Source organism: Numida meleagris, chromosome Z, assembly GCF_002078875.1.
Source record: "Numida meleagris isolate 19003 breed g44 Domestic line chromosome Z, NumMel1.0, whole genome shotgun sequence".
Taxonomy (NCBI): Eukaryota; Metazoa; Chordata; class Aves; order Galliformes; family Numididae; genus Numida; species Numida meleagris.
In genome coordinates, this window is record NC_034438.1 from 17673056 (window position 1) to 17696731 (window position 23676).

The 23676-nt window shown below is 36.4% G+C and overlaps 1 protein-coding gene across 3 annotated transcripts in view; it reads left to right on the plus strand.

Annotated features, from left to right (window-relative positions):
- Window positions 1-23676, plus strand: part of MAP3K1 (mitogen-activated protein kinase kinase kinase 1) — a 58624-nt gene that overhangs the window by 25224 nt on the left and 9724 nt on the right. For all 3 annotated transcript variants that reach the window (XM_021381656.1, XM_021381654.1, XM_021381655.1), the window contains exons 2-13: window positions 9338-9488; window positions 11206-11409; window positions 13419-13619; window positions 14522-14638; window positions 15172-15317; window positions 17634-17755; window positions 18529-18610; window positions 18738-18915; window positions 20783-21073; window positions 21498-21619; window positions 23089-23180; window positions 23420-23609. In XM_021381656.1, the coding sequence (XP_021237331.1) occupies window positions 9345-9488; window positions 11206-11409; window positions 13419-13619; window positions 14522-14638; window positions 15172-15317; window positions 17634-17755; window positions 18529-18610; window positions 18738-18915; window positions 20783-21073; window positions 21498-21619; window positions 23089-23180; window positions 23420-23609 (1889 nt within the window). In that variant the 5' untranslated portion in view covers window positions 9338-9344. The remainder of the gene's footprint in view (window positions 1-9337; window positions 9489-11205; window positions 11410-13418; window positions 13620-14521; window positions 14639-15171; window positions 15318-17633; window positions 17756-18528; window positions 18611-18737; window positions 18916-20782; window positions 21074-21497; window positions 21620-23088; window positions 23181-23419; window positions 23610-23676) is intronic.

Here is a 23676-nt window from a genome sequence, read left to right on the forward strand (position 1 = left end):
TATCAAAAATATTACTTCCAGTTGTTTGACTTTTTTCCAGTTTTACAATTTTCTGAGCACCTTTATATGTCCAGAGAACCTTTATTCTTTGTTTGCCTGCTTGTTTAAAAACTTCATGTTTTTCACAACTCTTTCTTTGGAATCAGTAAAAAGGTGACATTCGTAAATTCATTTACTCTGATTTTACTTAACAGTAATGTATCTGAAAGTTTGAGTTACAGCAGTAACTCTCCAGTTCTGGAATACTTTCCTCTATTCCCATTCAAAGAGTTTTTTGGGTAGCTGTAAGAAATTGTTCATGGTTCTGCCAAACATATCTGCAGTGGGCACAATGTAAAGTTTGTTACTAACTTTACAACAATATTATTTTCAGTGTATTTTATTGCCTTAAAATTCCAGATGAAATTAGAGGCAGATTTGATCCAACTTCCATGCAGGTATATACACCAAAATATGTAGGTAAAATAGCGGCTGGGAGGCAGCTTTTCGTTTCACCCTGTGGTTATGTATTTCTGTACTTCCTTAGATACAGAATTGTTTTCAGTGTTCAAAATAGTATGGTGGCTTAATCAGTGTGATCCTTCACAAAGTCTTACGAAATGAACACTCTACCCAGTGTTGATGGAAAGATTTCTTGTAGGTGGAAAGCATGGAAATCTTGAAAAAGCCATCTTTAAATTGGAAAATTCTGTTAATTTCAAAAAGAAAAGCAAAAAGTGAGAAGCAGCCGAAGTGTTTGCTGGTAGACTGCTGACAGGCAGAACTGAAGACAATACTGCACAGCTCAGGTCATTGCTTGAGTCCAAACTGTTCTCTGACTTTTTGCAGTATATCTAGGCTTGCTTTTTCTGTTTTTTTGTTTCCCTCATGTATAACTTTCCCTGTACTGGTTCACAAAGCCTTTGGTCTAGAGAAACACACAGTGTGGAGCCAGTATGAAAAACCGTACCTCTACTGAGTAGGGAGTCAGGAAGCAAAGGGATGATGAGGCACTTGATGGCCCACTATTGAAGCCTGTTGAACGCTGGCAGTTGTCCATTGGAAGTCACTGTCTTAACCTAAATCTGAAGGTAATGAGGGCATTTTTACTTATACAAATCAGACTAATATCTTCTTTTAAAAAAAGGCATTACAATTCTATGTCAAGTACTAGTGCTCTGTCATGAATCTAGATGTAGAAGGACCATATACATTTTGGTAGATAAAAAGAAATTGTGCTTGCTGCATTTACTAATGTTGTTTCACAGCTAGGAAAAAAAAATTACAGCCAGCTGACTGAATAGCACTAACTTCTTAAATCCTCTCTCAATTTCTCTCCGAATGTTTATTACTGTTTCTAGTTACTGTTGCTTAGTATGTCTTCAGGGAGTTAGACTATTCTTCATATATTAGTGTGCTTTGCAGAATTGTAATGTATGTCTGGGCTCATGCATCTTTCTAGATGTATGTAATGTTGCTTTCATCTTTCATGGAGAAGTGCCCATTGTTTGTGAAACTTTTTCCCAGGTGCTTAATGTGCAAGAAGGTGTATTGTGTTTGGCATCCTGGAAGGGAATGGCACTTCTGAAACCTGCATATAGGGCCTTTCTGATCAAGTTCTCTTATATGGATCATTGTGTCCCTCCTCAAGTTGCTGGAACCATTGTAAAATGATGTTTCTATAGTGGTATGCTTTCATGCCGCTTTGTGAATGTTTTGGCAATTTCTGTCAATTTTTAAGCAAATACTGAAGATATCCCTTTGTACAGGCCCTTGTGGAAGGGATGTGAACTCACTGCATTTTTTAACTCTGACAATATGTTAGTTACTATCAAGAACTGTATTTCTAAAGAAGTATGCATTCTAAAAATGAAAAACTTAAATACATTGCATTCCTATGCCATTTTTAACAGCAAAGTTTCTAAATAAAAACCTCTATCAGAAATGCACTGAGGATGATAAGAAAAACCAGTATGTTTTTGGTAATGAGTGGTCCAAATACTTGCTGTCCTATAGATAGCCTCCTTGCCTTATTATCATAGGTGTATTTGGTTATTGCTCTTTGCTTTATTTCAGTTGCTTGAGGTGCCTTGCTAAGTATTCTCATCCATCATCTGATAATATTCATGCACTTATTTTCCTTTTATTTTCTGGATTTTAAAGAAGCTGAGTTGTTACAGAGACCATAACCATTTTTAGCCATAAGCTTGCAGAAGCTTTGAATGCCTTTTCCGGTCATTTTTTATCATGCTCTCTTGTTGTTATCTTACAAAAATAAACATTTTTAATAGCAGCTGCCATTGTTAGAGTGGGTGTAGTTACTGTATGCTTGGCCTGTGTCTAGACTAGTTGACAGACATCCCAGAATTGTCCTTCTCTGTTGCGTGGCAAGGTAGTGTTCTTCTCAGACAGCACATAGTATGTTGCAGAGCATGCAAGAGCATTATACATGCCAGAGTTTAGGAACTGAAGATCCACAGTCTTTGTCTTCATGGCAAGAGCATGTTTTACCTGTGACTTTCTGCTGATCAGAACTAAGCTGTCTGTGATGGATCTAGCATAAGGATGTAAGGAGTTTAGTTTGCACAGACATGGTAGTGTTTCTTCACCTAGCAGTTACTTAGAATAAACTGGCAGGGAATTTTTTACTTCACTTCTGTACCCCTGGAAAGCTTTTTGTGCCAGAGTCAGAAATATAGAACTGGCTAGTCCACTTTGGCTGCTGGAGTAAAGTTCACTGTACGCACAAGTCTTTGCAGGACAAGGACGTTTGAATAGCCTCTGATGGTGTCAGTGACACAGACATCTCTTGGCAAGTTTTAGGGCTTATTTAATACAGCTTATTACTGAATTCTTGTATAAATAGAAATCAACTCAGTGAAAGTAATTCCAGTGTAACTCATGTTTTTTTTTCTCTTTTCATATTTCTTGTCCATATTCTAAACAAACTAGAGCATAAGCTTGAAAAAGATGAATATCAAAAAACAAAAGCAGACACAGGCAAGATATGTAAATAAGAAAATAAACTGGGATGATTAGCATAATGGAGTTCCTCTTCATGCCTCCTAAATACTACCTTAGTCCAACTATTAGATAACAATTTGTTACAATTGCCAGGAGGATATAACCCTGAAACAAATACAACTCTGGATAGAAACCTCTGGAATCATGGAGTTCAAATTGTTCTTCAGGAAAAAAAAAAACAAGAGTGAACTTGTTAAAGTCTTTCAGAGTATATCGTGTCCTTTCGTAAGGCTTGGGTTGTTAGGTTTTATAACTTATCTTCAAGTCATTTGAAATGTGTTGTTTTTTCTTTGGTTTTCCACTTGCCTTGCTTACCATTCACAGCCTAACTAGTTATTAAGACTTATAAAAGGTAGACTGTTACGTTTCTTTCCTAGAAATAATGTTTATAAGCTTTTGTTTATATGCTCTCTCACATGATTTATTTTTATGATCTTCTTTTGCTGGGAGACCTTTAAAATTCTCATTCTAGCAGCAATCTTGGGACAACTGATACCATCTGATAATTCTGCAGTGCCAGAATGGTCTGAATTCCCTTTCTTGTTTATAGCTCCTCCAGAAATGATTTGATAGGTTCTAGCTTTGGAGAAATTGGTGTGGCTCATCCTATCCAAGTTACTTACATGTACACTTTATTTCCCCAACCCATTCAGAGTAGGAAATGCACTGCCTTCTTATCTCTATTATCTTAAGCTGATTCAAAGTATAACTTTTCTTTAAAATGTCTAATGTTGTTGTCTTCTGGGGCTAGGGATGACAAATTGTCCAAGAAACTCTTTGTCTCCATGCAGAATGCAAGGCATAGTCGTCCAACCTCGCAGTAAGCAGTTTCAGCTTCAAAGTAGGACCAGCATGAACTCAAAACAGAGTGAATGTTCCAATGAACTTGGTATATGAACATATAATAAATGATCTGCATTGAGAACTTTGCATTGAGTTCTGTTTTCAGTTTTATCATACCTTTTACGCCATCTTTCTGCTAATGATTTCAAACTTCTACATCAACAAGGATGACCTGGCATTTTCTAAGACTTCACCCATTACATTTCACCTAATGCATTTCTTGATTATGGTATGACAGACTTAAATAATTTGAAGCTGAAGTTCACTTTAGTGTTTAAGAGATTAAACTGTAACATGAATAAAGCATTTGATTGTTGAAAGTGGAGTTGAGTTAGGTGACTAGCAAATACTTGGTCATATTCAGCAAGAGAGAGGAGGGCTCCAGAGGTCTGACCTAGGGGAGAATCCCTTTCTGATATTCTACGCTTGCAATCCTATAACCTTATATAGATGAGACAGTTGCATAGCTGACTGACCATAAGCGTTCATATTGCAATCTTTGTTTTTAATGATGTTTCTGCAGTTTCTGGAGTAACACCTGCTAACATGTTATGCAGGACTCGCACATTCTCTTCTGCTGCCCCTGCATGAACTGGATCCTGCTTTCTGAGTATCTGGAGTTTGTTATATAATAAACTTACTGAATCTTTATCTAAGATGTATTAACACTCTTTAGATATGTCCAAATATATACTTTTTAAGTAAAGGATTAAGCTGCACAATCTAGTGGCCTTAGGTCTTGATCAATATAAATAATTGCATTTCCCATGTATGTTCTAGAAATTATGTTAAATAATGAAATAAGGTTTTTGTTGTATAGAGACTAGATTTGCTCTGCAAACCCACTGGTATGAAAGCAAAAAGTTTCAGAGATAATGTAACAGAACAGCTATTTTTACATCTTGAAATCAGCTCAGCATATGTATTCTTTTATGTGTCTGAGTTGGTATTGTGAGATTAGAGAAGGGATTAGAGAAACTTTTGAGCTTCTCATATTTGCATCAGGTATTGATGGCTTTCTTAGAAAGCCTGCAGAAGAGAAGCCCATTTCATAACCTTTGTGGCAAGCATCTGTTTCAAATAGAGGCCAGTATTTCCCGGCTTGTTTTGTAGGATATGTTTTCAATGGTTATGAATAGTTCCTATGACTAGTTGGCTTCAGAACAGGGAATCCAGCCATTATTTTTTTAATACTTCCTACAAGTTAGGAAAACGTAGGCAGATAGCATACCTCCGTAACTTCAGACATCTTCCGAAGATCAGAGTCTTCATCACTGGTTTTTCTTGACCAGGGCTTGTGAGATCCCACTGAATTTGATGTCTCAGTTGTAGAATTCTGTTGTGAATAGTGTCCTACTGTCAGTGAAATGTGTTCTTTGACAGATGTACGTTTTTGACATGTCAGTCTGTGATATGCTTGGCTGTAGTGGCCTTTGAGGGCAAGCGGCTTTAGAGGGAGAGAAAATGAGGGTCTGATTAAACTGAGTAAGTAATGAATATTACCAAGCTAGGGGAAGCTCAGCAAAATATTCATCAGTGATTCACATGAATGACATAAGAAGAAGTGACTGTCTTCCTAATGTGAGTGGATGGCAAACCTTAGATGCAGCGTACCATTCACTACGTTCTTCTTGGGAACTTCAGAGGACAATGTGTTGGCTGAATGAAGGGAGTCTGTGTTGTCCTCAAGGGAAGATGATTAAGAGCCACTGGAAAGGCCAAGGCAGATAGGAGAGAAAAAAAAAAAAGAATTCTGTTTATTGTCTCCCCTTCTGTATTTGTCAGCTACACTAACAGAAGAATAGAAGTTAGTTTCACACTTAGATAACATTTGGCTGAAATCCCTGTAGCTATTCTCAGAAGCCAGATTCATTAGTCTCTATGAAGTAGTGTGTTTATTGTTGTCTTGTGGCAGGTGTCATCTAGTTTCAGGTTGAAAAAGTTCCCGGTGAAGTTTTTCAGTTTAATGCAGTGTGCCGTACTTTTATGTTTTCCTTTGTTAGGATTGCTCTCTGACAGAGATGCTGCATGACCACTTCTTTCTTAAATATTTTACTACAGCTGCAATCACCCATCTTTTTTGACTGCTGCTGGTTAAATTTTTTTAAGTTACATTTGGTAACTTACTTCAGAGGAATACTGAAAAAAAATAAAAGTTGCTCAGCAGCCTATTTTTTTTCCCTCTCTGCAATTGAGCTTTAGTGGATATAGCAGACAGATCTTCCCTTCCAGACCTCTTTCCTGTTTTACTACTGCTGATAAGAAAATCTGGTCCAATGTGGTTATTGGATAAAATGGTTCTCCCAGACAAGATAGCAGAGAAGCCAAGGCTGTCAGTTTCTAAGCATTGAGAAGCCCAGGAAGATATACTACGGTTACAATTGAGCTTTTTTGGTATTTTCATATATATCCTTTGGAAGAAAAATACTTGCGGAGTTAGTGTTAAATTCACTGATCTCTTCAGAAGTAAAACTTCTGTATTTCACAACAGTTTGCTGAATAACATGTATTGCATACTTTGTGTTAAAATATTGAATCATTCATCCATAGAGAACCAGTTGTTAATAATCTGGCTGTTCAATTAGTGTTTGCAGGGCTTCAAAATCAAGACAGAAGCAAAGGACAAAGTTTTGCTTCCCATGCTGCATGAAGTGTTGCATTAGTCTGCTCCCATACAGTGCATTAATCTCACTGTCAGGAAATGTCAGGCTCCCTAGAGCAAGCAGAGATTTGTTTTTTGGCCTGCTGTCCTGTTTGTCGTAATTATTCAAATCAAGTACCACCTGGCAGTCACTTTCATTGTTACCTTGTCTGGAGAATAGGTTTTTCTATATGGAGATCAGGATGCCCTGTGCCTTAAAGGATCCAGTCCACTGTGCTGTATATACTGTGGTGGTTTTTTTTTTTTACTGTTCGTATTTTGTGTGAACATGCACTGATCTGGGGACTGACAACTTGGTTAATTGCCAGGTGGGCAAACTTCAGCTGGGCTGGAATAGATGAGGTTTTGTTTTAGGTTTTAAAATAATGAAGAGAAAACAACAACAACAAAAAAACCGACCGTGTAAGTTCAAGCTGCAAAATGAGGATGTGCTGCAGTATGCAGGGGACGTTTTGAAATAAGTATTTTTTTCCTATGAATGCACAGATGCAAAAATATAAGAATACTTACATTATAATTTTAGCCCAGCTTGAGCTAAAATATGAATTCTTTCCAGAACACTCTGTAAACTGCCAAAAGATAACCTCAGTTTGTTAAGCAAAAGCTCTCAGACTCTGCTGGTCTTCCCACCTGCATGGAAGAAAAGGACAAGAGGTCTTTGTGCTGGCGAGAGCAGATTGGTTTAACCGTCACATGAGAGGAAGATAGCTGTTTCTGCTTTTAGAGAACAAGTACAGATTGTGAGGCCTTCACTGTTGTGTTACATTGTTCATGAATTGGAGTCCAAGAGCCTCTAAAAGACTTTTTTTGTATCAGTTGGGAAGTTAATCGTGCCTATATAGACAAATGAAATACTGTGCCATTCTTTCACTGCTGCAGTAGTGTTTTCTGTGTTGTATACACTATATTCATGCAAGAGAAATGGTCCATGGCTAATACAAAAAGCAGGCTATATATTTTTAACTTGCACCTGTATATGTGTGTGTATTGCACATATATGTGCGTGTGTGTGTAAATATATACACATTTTTTGAGCTTTGCTGTTTTTATGCAAAGATTTGTCTTTGGACTTTTTTTTTAAACTGAAGATAAAAATGTGAAATCAGCCCAGTGTAAGATTAGACAACAGCTGTTTTTTCCCTGTTCTAAGCTTTTAGGCACATTTGGACTCCTCCTGCTGCTGTAATGTCTCTTCTGTTAATGAAGAATCACTTGTTCTTATGTCTCTTTCTTGAAAACAATAGTATAATTTCAGTGCAGAAACAAAAGTAATTTGTATGTCCCTTGCTTTAGTTTTGAACATAAAGCTTACCACTTGTCTTGGGGATGGGGAGTAAATTCTTTGGTGGATTGTTTTCCTATTTATAAACTCTTTTAAGTCTTTAATCATTAGACACAGTTCTGAGTCTAAAATCAGTTATTAATGGTAGATTTAGATGTTGCTTGAAAGAAAATGTACTTTGTTTACAGTATCCATCTGCTTATTACATTTCAGTACTGAACAGGAAGAGTTATTTCCTGCCTCAGAATACTTGGTTTCCTTTGTCTCTACAATAAGAGAAGAAAAAACAAGAGGGTTCTCTTTCTGATCAGTAAAACATTCTAATTCTTCAAAGTCCAAATTTGTAATAAATGAACCTCATTATACACTGCTTATTAACACAGACGTTGTAATTTTAACATCTTTTTATTCCAGGGAATGTTGTGAGGAGTGTGTTGTAGGTCATGGGGCATACAATACATGAATGCAGTTTTAGCTGCACGGCTAATTATTTTAGATGTTGAAGACTGCAGGTGTGAAAGCAGCAATTGTGATTATGCAGCTGCTTCTCATTGTAGCTAAATTATCTAGCACTATCTTCCTCTTTAGGTTGTGACTTTATTTTTTGAAATAAAACTTCATCCTGAGAATTGGCTTAATAAAGCCTGCATAAAGACAAGTAACATCAAGAAGGTGGGAAGGGATCATGTGCTGCTGCTTAAGAATGTGGTTTTCTGGGTGATTTAGCAGATAGCTCAACAGAATCAGGAAATCTTCTAGGCTGCTTGTATTTGTTTTTCAGTGGCTGAGATAATTTTTTTTTGCTTTCGTGTTGTTGCCAGCAGTTCCAAGCAGCCAGGTTGCTGTAGGTCAAAAAAGTACAATCCAGATGAATTACACTTTCATTTTACGGATGTGAACTTGCTGTGAATTTTGTTTTTCACTTGGAGCGCTTTTGAGCCATTAGCCACTGAAAGCAGTTTTCAGGGGCAGAAACCTTACTTTCATGACTTCTGTGCCTGGCACACTAGTACATATACTCTGTGTATTAGTTCACAAGCCCTCTTTTTTTGAGGAGGTGTTTATGTGTGGGAAGAGGCACTATAAATCGCCTGCTTGAGCACCCAGTGAAGATGTAAGTTTGTCAGCTTTCTTTTACGTGTGTTTTGTAAGCTATTTTAAAATTAAAAGTGGCGAGTTTTGAATTGTCAGTGCATGCAAGAGCCATCACAGCACTTCTGAAACTGCTGCAGAATAATCTGATATATAGGGTAATTTTTGTATTGATTTAACATATACAAAGATCTCTGTTTTCAGTGGATGTCCGATGTTACAAGCATGACACACGTTTTGAAGAAATGCACCTCAAAGCTGCTGTTCTGCAAACTGAAGAACAGTGCATTAGTTGCAGCAATTCTTAAAAGGTTTACTGCAGTGAGTTGGAAGTGATGTTGTAGTAGGTACATTGAAAGGAGAGGTAGAATAGGATGGCACAACGTTTAAGAATGCTATGGTATTAACCTTAACTAAAAATAACTGTATGACTGTAATTTTTTTCTTTGCTGTAGTCGTGACATGGAGAATAAAGAAACCCTCAGGGGGTTGCAGAAGATGGATGACCGCCCAGAAGAGCGCATGATCAGGGAGAAACTCAAGGCAACGTGTATGCCAGCCTGGAAGCATGAATGGCTGGAAAGAAGAAGTAGGAGAGGCCCGGTGGTAAGTGACATTGAAGGAAGGACATTAACTGTAACTATTATAAATAAAAGTTCCTTAAGTTTTTCTTTTAGAAACCTCTTTATCGTAAGAATTTGCAGCTCTTATTAGTGATCTTCCTGTTCATTTTTTAGCTGTTTGACAGGAAACTGTAGCTGACTTTCTGAAATGTACATGTTTGTTAAACTCTATTAAAAAAAACAAACAAATATATAGCTGTGCTGCTGATTCAGTAGTATAAAACTACTGTGGCAGTACTGCCCTCTAATGTCAGCAGCTGTTGTAGCTTTTTCTCCTTACATGAAAATGTCAGTGCAGAACTGCACAGTAGTGTTTTGCACTCTGTTCCTTTTTAAAGATTTTATTACTTTGTATTTCTGTAGCTTGAGAATGTTGAAATTTTCCAGGTGTAGTAATGTAATTGTGTGGCGTTTTTGTTACATGGAAAAAGAAAAATCACCCTGCAAGTGTACTAGAAGCTAAAAGAAACAAACAAACCTGAGTAACTCCTTTACATAAGTCTCAACTCAGCTAAAATTTGTTTGCCAGGCATCTGTTTTAGCTTCTTTGAGTATTACTTTTTGTATTAATAGCTCAGAAGTAATTTTAGAATGATAGAATCACAGAATATCCTGACTTGGAAGGGACCCACAGGGATCACGGAGTCCAACACTTGACTCCGCACAAGACCACTGAAAATCGAAATCTATGTTTGAGAGCAGTGTTCAAATGCTGCTTGAACTCCAGCAGCTTGGGGTTTGTGACCCCTGCTCTGGGCAGCCTGTTCCAGGGCCTTAGCGCCCTCTGATGCAGAACCTGCCCCTAATCCCCGATCCTCGCCTGGCACAGCTCCATGCTGTTCACTCAGGTCCTCTTTCAATGAATTTTATTTTTATGATATTGCAGGCAGATCAAACCCAGTACTTATTAAACACAGTTGCAATTCTAAAACTAACTAATGCTGGGTAACTAATAGTAATTAGTTGCATATGAGTGTAGTTGCATTAACGTGACTCCCTCTGTGACTTGATGGGAATGCTCAATTAAACATCATCTGATGCATTATGCAAGTTTACTGTATTGGTAACTTTCTGTAATAAGAGTGCTGAAAATATTTAATGTACAAAAAATCCAATACCTTAAAAGCTCTAATAGAAAAGATTTTTTTTATTTGAATTTTTTCATTGTATCATGGTTACTGCATTCCTTGAAATTGATTCCCTATTTAACCTGCTTCCTTTGAGGTGTCTGGGTTTTTAGTATAACTTTCTGGCTCCAGGTTCTGTTATTACCGCTTTAATGTTTAGGTTTTTCTCAAGTTGTAGCTGTGGTTAATTATAATTTGCCCATGAACTTACATTCTGACTTTCCAGGAAGGAAAAAGTATTATGGCAATCTGTAGGGGAAAAAAAAAAAAGTTCGCTTTTTAAATACTTCTATATGCTGTTTACTTTCATAATCCAAGAGCAATATATTTAAAAACAGCAACAACAAAGGTTCCCAAAAAGTTCTGATTTGCAAGTAGTACGCATTCAATGTGATGATGTTGTAAAGTGAATCGGCAGTGCTCAGATCATGGGTAAAAATGTAGGCCTTTACTCTCTCAGACAGCATGAGGCCACAAGCTAATTATATAATGCTAGCAAAATAAGTTTTGATGTATTTGTATTCTTCAATATAATTAAATATTTCTAACACTTACGGTTTAATTCCTGCCAAGGTGGTGAAACCTATCCCTGTGAAGGGAGATGGATCTGAAATGAACAAGCTATCTCTAGAACCTCAATCTGAAGGACAAAGCACTTCTTCACCCACGCAGAAAGGAAGGCGTAGTCCTTCTCCTAGCAGTTCTTCTTCATCATCCTCTCGGACTGTTAAATCTGAATCACCGGGTGTTAGAAGAAAAAGGGTATCTCCAGTACCTGTAAGTTGCAAGCTGTGATGTAATGACAGAACTGAGTATGTTCTGCAATCTTTTGCTTAAAAAGAGGCCATTAGTACACCATCCTCAGTGATTAGAAGAAGATGCTGATATAGTGGGGTTATGACACAGCATCACTTGAGAGATATGCAGAGCATATATCATGTTACATTTCTCTTATGCATGGAATTTTAGTCTCTGCTCTTAGGTGTGTTTCTTCTTTTTAATTCTGTCATCCTCTCAGGAGTTTTTCTATAGGAAATAAGGAAATACAGGCATGCATGTGTAGTGAAGACCACCACATCTGATATTCCGTTCGTAACTTGTCACCCTGCCTGCAAGGACTACTTTCTGTCCCCGGTCACCTCGTCGCATTTACACATCAATATGATGAGCGGCAAAATGGCGTTTATTGTTAAAAGCTACAGAACTATATAGTATATCTTATCTTTTACTAGACTGTTCCAGAAGCTCACGCAGGCCCCTGGCCAATCATATTGAATATCCCGCTCTGGCCACTCTCTTCCGAAAGGCCATACACGGAGTTGTTATACACCTTGTTATGAAAACAAAGAAGGACAGTCTCTCCTTCTTACGTCACGGGTTCAAGTAAAGTAGGTGAACCAATAGCAAGCATATGAGGAAGGACCTTCCCCGTTACAGCCCGAGTACTCCATAACATGCCTACTACCACATGCATGTTCTCCTAGCTTGATTTGAACAAGGAGGTGCTGTGAGTTTGTTTTTTCTGTAGTTTTGCATGTCTGCTTTCCAGACAGGAATATTCCTTTGAGGGTAGGATTGTTGATTAGAGTAAGAGCCCTGTAGAAAAGAGTTACCAGTATGCTACTTGTGATCCTCTTTTTGAGGACTGATGTTTACACAGAAGTTGGGGATGTTTTAGGTATGTGCATTCTTAAAAAATAAAAGCTGTACTGTTATGATCAAGAAAATATGGAATTAAGTGTTTTAAGCATTTAGAACTCACTTGATTAGAGAAGCTTGAGAATATGATATTTTGAGGAATAATATTTAACAGATATTACCAGCATACTCATTCACAGCTGAACTTGCTGGTTTGTGCAATTAGACAAGGAATAATAGCTTTCACTGTCCTATTGTTCTAAACAAGGTTTCCAAAATCACTAAAATATGTACTGCTGTTCCACTAAACCTAGAGATGAAGATCACATGGTAAAGCACCGTAGAACAACTTTTTTCCTCTTGATGAGAGAAATTCAAATGTTAAGTTGTTCATCTTTTTGTTATTAACCTTTTTAATGAAAAAAACTTGAAGACATCTTTTACTTAAGTAATGGAGGTTAATTGAATTATGACCTTCTGCATTGTAACTTATAATTCAGATTGGATCTGTATCAAAGCAGGAGTTTAGAAATTGGATAGAATCATGAAAGCATTTCATAATGTTAGAAACATGAAGAATTTAAATGAAGACACTTGTAATTAAAAGATTTTGACTGTTGATTTTTGTTTTCCATTATCAAAAATAATCTTCTGAGCCAGTAGTTGCGCTAGTGGTGTAAAGGATAGGGAGCTGTATTCCTTTTCCTTTTCTTTGAAATTTCTTGAAGTCAACTCCTCATTGGCTTGAATATTTGTTTTGTACACTGTAGTCATAGGATTTCATCACCAATTTAATATATTAGCATTATAAACTTACTTAATAACTTGTTGTATTGAGTCACAAGCTGAAGATCTTCGTGTTGAATTATACCTGCCAATTTAGTAGTAATAAGGTAAGGTTATCAGTGAAGACATGTATGTTGAAGCAACTTAAGATTCCTGTTCTGACATAATGCCAGACAAAATTTCAGTTACAAAGTTTTAGTTTTTCTTCTGCACTCTAGTTCTGATTTAGAAGAAGATTACTTTCTTTAAATTCCTGTAGTCTAATCAGGTTATAGTTTCTTCGGGTCTAGAGGGACTCACCATTCTGAAAAAATACATAGAAACTTTCTACTGTCATGAGTATGATGGAACCACTTGTGTAGTTTCAGAGTGGACGAATAACACCACCTCGAAGAGCCCCCTCTCCAGATGGCTTCTCTCCATACAGCCCTGAGGAAACAAGTCGTCGCGTCAACAAAGTTATGCGAGCTAGGCTGTACCTGCTGCAGCAGATAGGACCCAACTCTTTCTTAATTGGAGGAGATAGCCCTGATAATAAATACAGAGTGTTTATTGGACCTCAGGTAAGGAACATTTGTGCTGTCTGTGGCTTTTACTAATTTATAGTTTATTTTGGAAAACTGTACAAAAACAAGTTAGATAATTCACAAGTCTGTGGTAATCATTCTGTAATGTTTGAAAGATGTGATCTGTGCTTATATAGCATAACGATCAGCTTGTATTTTTGTCAGATCTGTGTCAAGTACTATTTTTGTTCAGGGTCCTCTTAAGAAAACAACTAGTTAAAAAAGTCTTCACTGATGTAGGAATAAGAGATATATAGGGTAAGTGGCTTCTTAAATGTCTTATTAAGCATTTTTTGCTAAAATGTGGCCACTTAATTTCCTAGTTTCTCAAAATGAAAAGCTTTCTTTCCTTTATTTGTGGAGTACATGTATATGACAAGCAATGTCACAATTCCTCTAATGCAGTGATACTATAGTTAATATCAATGAAGAGGTTCTTTTTTGAGACTTTCATAGTACCACTGTGATTCTGCATTGGAGATTGTCTAGGTTTTGGTGTAAACAGAAGAATCTGATTTAAGTTTATGTAGTTTATGACTACATGCATACATTCCTTTTAGCATGGAGAGTAGTAGCAACTTTCAGTTTATTTAAAAAAAAAAAAGAAGAAGAAGAAGAAGAAAGACCAATACTATAATTGTCTGATCTTTTTCATATATGTTCCTGAATGATGTTTTGGGAATTCTGTAAGGCCATGTAAGATGGTATTTATGTCCATATATGAAATACTGTTTTGCATTAAATTATCTGTTTAAAATAAAAAACCACCACCACCAACAACAAAAAAATTGGTTTAATGGGCCTTCCTAATATACACCTCCATGATGCACCTCAGTGTGGAAAAATGATCCATGTAACTATAAAGTCAGTGAAGTCCTAGCATGTGCTTTTCTTCTCAGACATGTAGCTGTGGCCGTGGGACATTTTGTATTCATCTGCTCTTCGTTATGCTGCGAGTGTTCCAGCTTGAACCCTCAGACCCAATGCTGTGGAGAAAGACACTGAAAAATTTTGAGGTAATCAATGATCTATAGATCTAATGGCAGATCTAAAATATTGCTCCAGGTAAAAGTCTTTAGGATACTATCTTAAAAATGCTGAAAAGTATTGTATTTCTAAGCAACAAGATTGTGATTTTTAATTGTTTTTGATTTAGTCTTAAGTGTGGGTAGAAAAAAAATCTGCAAATTAAAGGTGTAACTAAAAGGGTTGGTAGACCACTAAAGTGAATGATTCAAATCTCAGATTTTCTAGTTAAACTTATATCTATTTCTGATTAGTTGTGAGGTAAATAGAAGGAGGGGTATTCAGATGTGTTTCCTTAAATCTTTTAATTACTCTTAACAAGTAAATAGATTTTTACTGTAAATAATGTTTCTTGTGAACTATTATAACAAGACTTATGAACTTCTGCTACTTCTGCTGGTAATGTGTTATTGTGAAAGTCAACAGATCCCTTTTAGCCGTAGTTAAGCTTCCATAATGTTGCCTTTAAATATAAGCTATTCATAGTATAAATACGACTGTTGCTATCTTTTTCTGATGTTAGGTTGAGAGTTTGTTCCAGAAATATCACAGTAGGCGTAGCTCGAGGATCAAAGCTCCATCTCGTAACACCATCCAGAAGTTTGTCTCACGCATGTCAAATTCTCATACATTATCATCTAGTACTTCTACATCTAGTTCAGAAAACAGGTTAGTATTTTTCTAAAGGAATTAAAAGCTTTAATTTTGTAGGTTTTTTTTTCTAATTTTGAAGGTTTAGAATCACCTACATTCTTTTTGTTCAAAGCTACTTTCATTTCAGGCCATGTTAAATCTTTATATTTGCAAACTTATGCATATGTTAGTCATTGTGATACGAAACGGGCATATTTGCTTTATACCTTTCTGTTTGAAAGTTGCTAAGTTAAGAGTTATTTTTACCCTTTATTAGTTTAGGAAACAAACTTTAGAAATGTGTTTATATGTAAGACTGAATTGTATATTAACTTCATACACTTTTATTTGTTCACATACAGCAGTTTGCAAATGTTGACAAGTGAAGAAACGGGATTTCAATTTATTCTCTTTTCCTAATAAATTGATACTACTTTGGAGATACACTTGTGCATGTGAGAATACACTGAAAATTTTCTGGGTAAACACACTTGTGTGCATGTAAACACATACTAAAATATGTATGTAAACATATGCTCACGTGTTTAAATGTATTTTCAAAGAACTCTTCATGAAAAATGAGTGATTAAGTTATTTTGAAGGGAGTTATTCAACTAGTATGATTTTTCTATTTTATACTATGTTAAAATGTCTTTATTTCAGTTTTTTTTTTTTCAGCTATTCGGATGCTCTCGCTTGTCCTTTTCTTGATTTTGCAGAGATCTTGTTTCTTGAAGAAATAATCTGTGATTTGAATTAGTGGGTTGAGTGAACAAGACATCCTCTAGAGATGCCAAACTACAGATGGCAACCAGAACTGAGGCTTTCTTAAGTGTAAAGTGATACCTAATATAAGGACTACCTTGATATGTTAGTGATAATACTCACATGGTTAGATGAATATATTCAGACAGGTTTATAATTCTGATGTACAGACTGTGACCTTAGTTTCCCACTGTCTGTTTTCCCAAACTGTGTCATTATAAATAAATTACATAAACAAACCAGTCAAATACATAAATTACTCTAGCACCATTTATCTTGTCAGTTCCTTTAATTCTATACCTTGTCTGGAGAGATGTATTTCTTTCATTGGGATGGCTTTATTGAATTGTGAACTTCACTAATTCTTGTTATCGGCAGGATAAAATATTTTTCAGCTACTTACCAGTATACCTCGTAGCCACTGTGTAGTTCCTAGCACTACTGGTGCAGTGAGACAGGTTGCCATTTTGTGTGTCTGTGTTTGCATTACAGAAGTACTGGAGAACATTGGGCATCAGATTCATTTAAGACAAAACTTCCTTTAGTTCCGATGTTTGCTATGATTTCCAGTTAAATTTAGTTCAGTGCTAGTTCTTTAAAAATAAGTTTTAAATTAATACTTGCGTTTTTGTACATGCTGTAGTGGTTATTTTTTCCTTGAAAAATCCACAAAAATAACATTGCAGTGGAAAAAAATTATGTCAGCAGTTTGCAAAGAAATAGAAACAAATGTGCACAAAATAGTTTTGTTTTAAAAACTACTGTTGCTGAACAAATACAGGATTTCTGCAAACTTCCAGACATACACCAACTGTTACTTAAATCGGTAGTATGGATAATCAGTTTAGTACATTCAAGAAATATTCCAGAATGTTAAATCTGTTTTCCACTAAATGTTATCTAAATTTAAAATATTTTTTTCTTTTGAAATCTCTGGTTACAGTAACTTAAAAGTGGGGGTAAATAAAATGGAGTTAACATGCGGAATAGGAGATTTTTTTAAATTAATTTACATGAGTTATGTTGGTATGTTAGTATTTATGCAAACCTACTACATGGGTTTCTGTCAGTGTCAGAGACTCAGATGGTTTTATTGTTTTTTACATGTGCTCATCAAATAGTCTTTAGCCCAATACAGAAATCTGTAAATACAGTCTCACAACTCAATGCTCTGAAAGGAGTTATGATAGAAAAAAAATGTGCGTAGCTTTCAAAATCTCAACCTTTTTAAGTTTTCAAAACTGAATACTAATTGAAAAAGCAAAGCTTAGTTTGTTTGAGGAAGCCTTAGAAGAGATAAAAATGTAAGTGCTGGACCTTTCTGTCAGTTAATATCTGAGCTAGTTTGGAAACGTGTCATACATTTTGTGACTTTTCATTTCAACAAACTGTAATCTGTACTCTGCGTATTCAAAAATTTGGTTGCTTATTTATTGAGACCAAGGATTATGAAAGTTATTCTGAGTAGCATATAGTCATTTAGAAGTGACTGTAATTTAATCTTTCTAACTGCTGAAACCTGTTCTGAATTCTGATAGGCTATTTTAACAATCACAAACATATATATATATATTTTTTTTTTAATAGTATGAAAGATGAAGAAGAGCAGATGTGCCCCATTTGTTTGTTAGGCATGCTGGATGAAGAGAGCCTGACTGTATGTGAAGATGGCTGCAGGAACAAATTACACCACCACTGCATGTCAATATGTATGTTGTCATCTTTGTCTTATTAAATTCTGGCAACTCTAAATATGCAAAAGTATACAGTTTAGTGTAATCTAGTGTGAGTTTTGTAGATTTTGTATTTAAAAGTGGGGAAAAAAATGCCCACAAAACCAGAAACCTGCTCTTTGGTGATGACTGTAGCTCTTTGTGAGGCTTTGGTACCATTCAGATACCACTGATATGCATATTTTTATCAGTTATTCACAAATCGAGCTTGTAATTTAGTGCTTTGAGAAGGAAGTTAACTGCAGGGCTAAAAGTTAGATCCTTTATTTACCTGAATGAAAAGACTGTCCAATTAAGGTAAGGTTAGGAGCAGACTTTTACTCCTCTGTGACTTGCCATTAGAATGCATGAAAGTCATCCCCTCTAACCTTGGATTATGTCGTGAATTAGGAGTACTTGTACAATCTACATTAAGTGAAGTATATAAATAATTTGCTTCAACAAATAAACTTCAGCGTCTTGTATGTTTGTACATAAAAAAGATACTACTACTATTAGAGGCATGAAAAGACCCGTATTTCAGTTCATAACTTTCTATTGTTTACAATTACAGTGCCAAAGTGAAGCATTTCTGTTTGCAGAAATGTTTAAGTGCACATGTTTATCGGAGTGCTTCACATGGTTTAGTTTAGAAGTTTCAGTTAGAAACTGAATTTTTTTCAGTAAAACTTAGATATATATTAATGCCATCTTCTGGTTCTATACGCTGGAAAACTGGTAAACATTGTTATCCTGTTGCATTTATCCAGGGGCAGAAGAATGTAGAAGAAACAGAGAGCCACTTATATGTCCTCTTTGTAGATCTAAATGGAGATCTCATGATTTTTACAGGTAGGCATTCAGTCTGAATGTAACTATCTGTTTCTGGATCTCTAGATACATTCTTAAATGTGGTGTTCACCTTGGTCAGTGCTTCATTTGTTAATCTGTGTTCTTTGCTGTTGTTGTTAATCTGCAGTCATGAATTGCCAAGCCCTGTGGATTCTTCTGTTCTCCATGTGATTCAACAACAAACTCAACAGCAATCTACAGTTGGATCACAGAGGAGAACCCAAGATAGCAATTTTAACCTTACTCATTATGGGGTCCAGCAGATTCCTTCTGCCTATAAAGATTTAGCTGAGCCGTGGATTCAGGTAATTTTACAATGTAAAAGAAGCTTCAAATGTAAAAACTGATTTTGAACCGTTTTGCTAAATTTGTTCTTAGCAAATATAATATTTGCACACAATAAATGCAGAACGACTTGCATTTCCTTCAGAAGAAGCTATGATCATTGAGCTTAATGGCCAGCAAAGAAGTAGGGTTCCACAATATTCGTTCCTACTACTGTTATTAATCACTGTAGGAGCTTTCTTCTAAAAAAGCTTGGAATAAGAGGTATCGGGTTAGGATTTGGAAGCAACTAATCTCGAGTATCTTGTCCATATAGGTATTTTATTAGTTCTAGGTTAACCACCAAACTGGGCTATATTGTGATTAAATTATTTGCCTGAATTAAAAAATGACTCTGAAGAGGACTGATCACTTGTTGTATATTTTAAACTTCCTGAGGTAGTCTAGCAAAACATTATTTGACCACCTTCGTATCTTATCATAAAAATCATAGAACAATTTGGGTTGGAAGGGACCTTAAAGGTAATATCGTTCCAACACCCCTGCTGTAGGCAGAGTTGCCACCCAGCAGATCAGGCTGCCTAGGGCCCCATCCAACCCAGCCTTTAATGCCGTGAGGGATGGAGGCATCCACAGCTTCTCTGGGCAGCCTGTTCCAATGCCTTTCCCCCCCGTGAAGAATTTCTTTCTACTCTAAATTTACCCTTTTTTTTAGTTAGTCGTTACCCCTTGTCCTATCCTTACACTTCCTGATAAAGAATCCTTCCACATCTTTCCTGTAGGCCACCCTTAGGTTGCTGGTCTCCCTGTAGTCTTCTCCAGGCTGAACAACCCTAGTTCTCCCATCCTGTCTTCATGGAGGAGGTTCTCCAGCCCTTTGATCATCCTTGTGGCCCTCCTGGACCCTCTCCAACAATTCCATGTTCTTCTTGTGCTGGGGATCCCAGAGTTGAATGCAGTACTCAGTGTGGAATCTCAAAGAGCAGAGTAAAGGGGGACAGTCACCTCCCTCAACTTGCTGGTCATCATTCGTTTGATATAGCCCAGGATATGTTTGTCTTTCTGGGTTGTAAACCCAGATGTTGCTGACGTGTGCCAAGTTTTTCATCCACCATCACCGAGAAGTTCTTCTCCTTGGGGCTCTTTTCTATTCATTTATTGCCCAGCCTATATTCATGTTTAGGATTGCCCTGACCTAGGTGCAGAACCTTGCACTTAGTGTTGTTGAACTGCATGTTGTTTGCAAATTGAGATACAGCCATGATAGGATTCTGATGTATGACTGTCTAATCTTGGCAAGATTCTAGAGTATCCATTAACAATTCTAAAAATTATTCTGAATCCTGTCAGCTTTATAGTTAATTATTACTGGAAAAAATACCTGCCAATTTGCTTAAGAAAAATAGTTTTCCCAGTGTTTTTGTTTTCTTTTTTTGTTTTCAGACTTCATCTTGGGCCTCCTGTTGAAGGTTCTTGTAACAAAAGTAGTACTCCTAATTTTGCTCTAATTGTGCAAGGGTCACATAAATACAGATACAGGATAATTTGTTGCCTATGTTTCTGCTGTATCTTTTGTCAAAAATAGCTGGACCTGTTTTTCAGGTTTGTTTATATCATTGTCTAAAACCAGACTGCATTACTGTGTAATTGAAGTATAGTGAATTAAACTAGCCATACCATCATCCACCCCCCACTTGTCCTTGCAGAATTTTTGGAGAGCTGAAGACTCGTTATTTATGACAGTTAATTTAGATCATAGGTTTTGGTTTTTTAAGATAGTATAACCTCTGGCCTATAACTTCTGGCTGACAGATGTCTTACGGTGATTTTTCTCCAGTTGTGATGTTATTCAACTTAACTCATATAAGGTTACTTTCTATTTGGCAGGTATTTGGAATTGAGTTAGTTGGCTGCTTGTTTTCTCGAAACTGGAATATAAGAGAGATGGCACTTAGACGTCTTTCCCATGATGTTAGTGGTGCTCTATTACTGGCTAATGGTGAAAGCACTGGAAATTCTGGAAATAGCAATGGAAGCAACACAAGCGCTGGAGCTTTGGGAATAGTGAGTGGGTCATCTCAGGCCAGCGTCTCAGGAGATGTTGTGGTGGAATCTTGCTGCAGCGTGCTATCCATGGTCTGTGCTGACCCTGTCTACAAAGTGTATGTTGCTGCTTTAGTAAGTAGTTGTTTACTCACTGTATTCTAGTTTCTTCATTTTTGAAGGGATAGGAGATGTATGAAGTCAGGAATCCTAATTATTGTTGTTAAGCATTACGTGTGACTTGACTATTAACTACCATCTGAAAACAGAATGGGTAGTCCTCAGCAAGAGTGCATTGGCATGTCTCCACTGGCCAAACATACAGAAATGATTATTACTGGCAGTAATTGTATGACTGTGTCCTTTCCACTCTCAAAAAATATATTACTAATTTCAACAGTGGATACCTATTTAGCTGTTTATCCGTTTAACATTTCAATAATATTTTTAATTTATATGAAAATTATTATAAATTATATTAACTTATATGAAATTATTCACATTAATTAAAAAATGTATAGCTAATCTCATATTTACTGATTTTTCTCCCTTCTCTTAGAAAACCTTAAGAGCCATGCTGGTCTATACTCCTTGTCATAGTTTGGCAGAAAGGACTAAACTACAGCGACTTCTTAAGCCAGTTGTAGAGACAATATTAGTTAAATGTGCAGATGCCAACAGGTATGGTGACCCATTAACTTCAAATTTATTTTGGGTTGTTACTGAAATGTCTTGAATCTTCATCTGTTGATATTTTGTGTGAAACAAGAAGAGCATTTATAAGATGTGGTGAAGTAAAATATGTGAATGATAAGTGTAACTGTACCATAATATGGTTTTGTTAGTTTAGTTGCTCCAGCCAACTTCAGTCTTGAAGGATATAGGTTTTGAGCACATCTGATTATATTTGTCCAGCATTTAGAGATCTTAAATGATGCTTTGCTTTCCTAAAGATCTTTTCCCTTAAAAATTAAGAAAGATACGTTGGGTGAAGTCATCAGCCAGGCTTTGTCTTCCTGTCCTGAACTACTCTATCTGCTCTGCCAGACCAACCATTTTTTCAGCTGTAGAGTTGCAGAATATAATCACTGTGATCATTATCTCTTCCAGTTTAATTCATCATAACCAGCATTTCTTCTAAAACCAGCTAGAGATGGTCCCTCCCTCTACCAGCAATGGTCTAACAGCCAAACATGTAAAATTTAAGAAGAGAAATTAAACTGTTCCTTTTGTTGCTGGATTTCTGAGTTTAGCCTGTGCTTACAAGAGCAGAAGGTCCTAATGTGCAGCTGATTGATTTATTCTATAAGAGATGGTTGCCTAAAGTTTCTAAGAGCTTGGGAAATGGGAATGTACTGAGAAACAGGGAAGCTGCTTCCTATTTTGTTTATTTGTTAGTGGTATATGTGAAGTTCCTGGGAATGTCCTTGTAAAAATATCACAACTGTTGGTAGCTTACAGATACTGAGTTATACATAGGTTACTCCAAAACTAATGCCTCCTATTTATTTCCGTGGAAAAAACAAGCATACAAAGAGCATAATAGCACTATTTCACTGAACAAATTCTTAGCAACAAAACACTATTTTTCAACATAGTTACTACCATTAACTGTGCATTTTTACCAGTTATGAACAAATGCCTGCAGGCCATCTTTGTGAAAATCTGCACCAGCAGAGGCGACCCGCTGTCTCTACTGTTGACGCACACCACTCACCACCTCACTATGCTCATATCCACTGATCTCTATCACTGTTCAGTAAGCATTGGTGACTGTTAATGGGTATTTTTATTTTCCACATGGAAGAATTCAGTGACGCTTTTGCTATATACATACTTCCATGTCAGACACCATTTTGTCAGAGTGCCCCTCTGCTGCCATCTGTCACACAGCAACAAAAATTAGCAGGACATTGGTGGGAAGGTTCAACCTCTACTGCTGTACCACCAACATCCACCTCTGACATCATGGGCCAACATAATGAAATAGGAGGTATTACTTTCGGAGCAGCCCTCATACAAATGAATTGGAATAAAATGAAGTCAATATCCAAATAAAACTCCCAGCAAATGATTACTCAGATGTTAAAATGTTTTTTTTCTGAAAACCATCAGCTAAAGGATTTACTTTTGGTTTGAATTTCTTGTAGTCGAACAAGTCAACTTTCAGTCTCAACGCTACTGGAGATGTGTAAAGGACAAGCAGGAGAGTTGGCAGTTGGGAGAGAAATACTTAAATCTGGTAATAATAGTTCTTCATATATAAATGGATTATAATTACAAGCAAATATACTGAAATTTTTTAAATTAAGTACAGAATTTATCCAAAACCAGCATGGCAAAGAGAATCATGTTGTTTTTTGGAGTTTGGGGTTGGGGTTATTTTGGGCACAGATATAATTCCATATAAAACTGTTGTGATCCTTATGAAATTTAAATTATGAATATATCTAATCCTTATTTTTATCAACTTTTTTTTAGGGTCCATTGGTATCGGCGGTGTTGATTATGTCTTAAATTGTATTCTTGCAACTGAAATTGAATCTAGCAACTGGCAAGCGCTACTGGGGAGACTTTGTCTTATAGACAGACTTCTGCTGGAATTTCCTGGTGAATTTTATCCTCACATTGTCTGTGGAGATGTTTTACAGGCTGATACCATAGTAGGCAGGTACTTGCTTATACTGTTTCATTAATATCTTCATAGTTGATTGTGTTGTTGGTGGTCTCTTCAAAAA